Below are 1908 nucleotides of genomic sequence, written 5' to 3'. Positions count from 1 at the left end.
CCTGGCCGGCGTGTCTGGACCTGCCCCGCAACACCGGCTGCGCACGCGGGCGGCCCCGCTCTGCTCCCCACGGCACAGGCGCAACGGCCGCGCCCCGCGCTGCTCCCCACGGCACAGACGCAACGGCCGCGCCTGAGTCACCGTCCACTCAACTGCCCGTGACAGTGAAGCTGCGGCCGGCCCTCCACGGCTGCAGCGCCCCGGGGCCCTCTGTCCCTGTGTGGGCTGGCCGCCCTCTGAGCCTCCTGACCCCTGGCCTCCTGGGCTGCTGGTCCCGCCCCTGCGGGCCCCCGCAGGCCCCAGACTCCAAAGGCCTCCGCCCCCGGCCGGCCTCCGCACACCCCCTTCCCTGTGGCGCCACGGCCTGAGGACTGTCCTGTGCCTGGACGCTGCATGGGGGCCGGCGGGACCCTGGCCAGTGATGCTCAAGTCACCGCCGTGGGTGGGCGGAGGCCTGTGCTCGCGGCCTGCACGCTGGGCTGGCCCTGATCCTCAGGGCTGGTCAGGGCTCAGGGCACCCAGCCTGGCCCGCAGTGCCCGCAGCGCGCAGCTGGCCTCCCGGCAGGGTGCCCGCAGCAGCCTGGCCGCAGGGCTCGGTCAGGAGACGCACTCCGGCTCCTCGGTGCCCATCCCCCTCCTCTGAAGAGCAGTGCCGCGGTCAGCACACAGGGCAGCGGGGCCTGGGGCCCGGCCCCCGCGGGGTTCCTCCGCCCAGCTGGGGGCCGCAGAGCTGTCACCCTGGGGCTCAGACCAAGCGAGGCGGTGCAGGACCAGCCAGGGCTGCGCTTCATGGGGGCCGGCACCCACCCGCCCCTTCGGGAGGCTGCAGCGGGCAGGGCCGCCGGTCAGACTGGACGGCGCAGCCAAGGGGCAGGGTGCGGGCGCCCTGCCGAGGGCGCTGCAGACTCAAGGGCTGCGCTCTCGTGCCGGCGTCAGACTGCAGCTGCCAGCCGCAGGCGGGCATGTCCCCCCCCCCGACCGCGTGGCCGGAGGCACCTGCCCAGCGCGGCGCGTCTCTGGGGCTCTCCACGCTTCCCACGTCCCAAGGGCACCCCGGTGCCGGCCTGAAACACGGACCCTCCTCCGCGCACCCCCACAGCGCCGGCCTGGCCTCGCCTGGGGGCCAGAACCACCAGGAGCTTGTGCTGCCCGGCCAGGGGCTTAGGGCCACCCACAGGCCGCCACGTCCACGCCCTGATCGTCCTGCTCAGCGTCCTCCACGCTCCCTGCTCACCAGGGCCCTGGCCCAGCCTGGCCTCCCGGTGGGAAATGCCCACTTCTCCCACTGCCCACCGTGCCGCCAGCTCGACGCCCCAGACCCACAGCCCGCAGGGACGCCGGGGGCCCCGGCTCGCGCCGAGGGCCGGCCCCAGGCACCCGCCAGCCCTGGCCCCAGGTGCGCCCGGAGGGGACCACAGGCCCGGACAGAGCCCTGCCGCAGCTGGACAGGAAGCCAAGGCCCCAGGCCCTAGCAGCACCCCTGCGACGCAGCCCCAAGGGGCCTCGCTGCGCTGGGTTCACCCCAGCTTCCACCTCAGGCGTCCTCACTCTGCTCGGTGTGGACACAGCAGGCTCGAGGCCCGGGCCCCCCGAGCCCGTCTTCCCTCACGCACAGCCGAGGCCACACTCTGGGCTGCTGCCCGGCCCGGGCGGCCTGCACGTACACGGCGCTGAGGCCCAGACCACCCCGCCTCAGCGGGCGGCCTGCCCGTGTACCTGTGTCCGAGTCCTTCTGCTCTCCATTGGCGCCCACGGTGAAGGGCAGCTTCCGCTTGCTCGCCCGCTCCCTCACCTCCCTGCTGCCATCGCTGCGCTCCGGCTTCGGGGTCTTACTCAGGGAAACTCTGTCCTGGAAGAGAGCGGGCGGTCAGCGCTGGCCCTGGGAGCCGAGGGCCGGAGCCCCGCAGC

General features: G+C 74.7%; 1 protein-coding gene across 1 annotated transcript in view; it reads right to left on the bottom strand.

The window, feature by feature from the left end:
• The window catches only part of ANKRD11 (ankyrin repeat domain 11), a 14263-nt gene that overhangs the window by 10837 nt on the left and 1518 nt on the right, over positions 1-1908 (bottom strand). The window contains exon 2 of the mRNA XM_012722849.1: positions 1717-1849. Coding sequence (XP_012578303.1) covers positions 1717-1849 — 133 coding nt within the window. The remainder of the gene's footprint in view (positions 1-1716; positions 1850-1908) is intronic.

The sequence above is a fragment of the Condylura cristata genome, unplaced genomic scaffold (assembly GCF_000260355.1).
Source record: "Condylura cristata isolate star-nosed mole 26May11 unplaced genomic scaffold, ConCri1.0 scaffold00009, whole genome shotgun sequence".
Classification (NCBI taxonomy): domain Eukaryota; kingdom Metazoa; phylum Chordata; class Mammalia; order Eulipotyphla; family Talpidae; genus Condylura; species Condylura cristata.
Note: the sequence above shows the minus strand (reverse complement) of the source record. Positions and strands in the feature narration are given on the sequence as shown.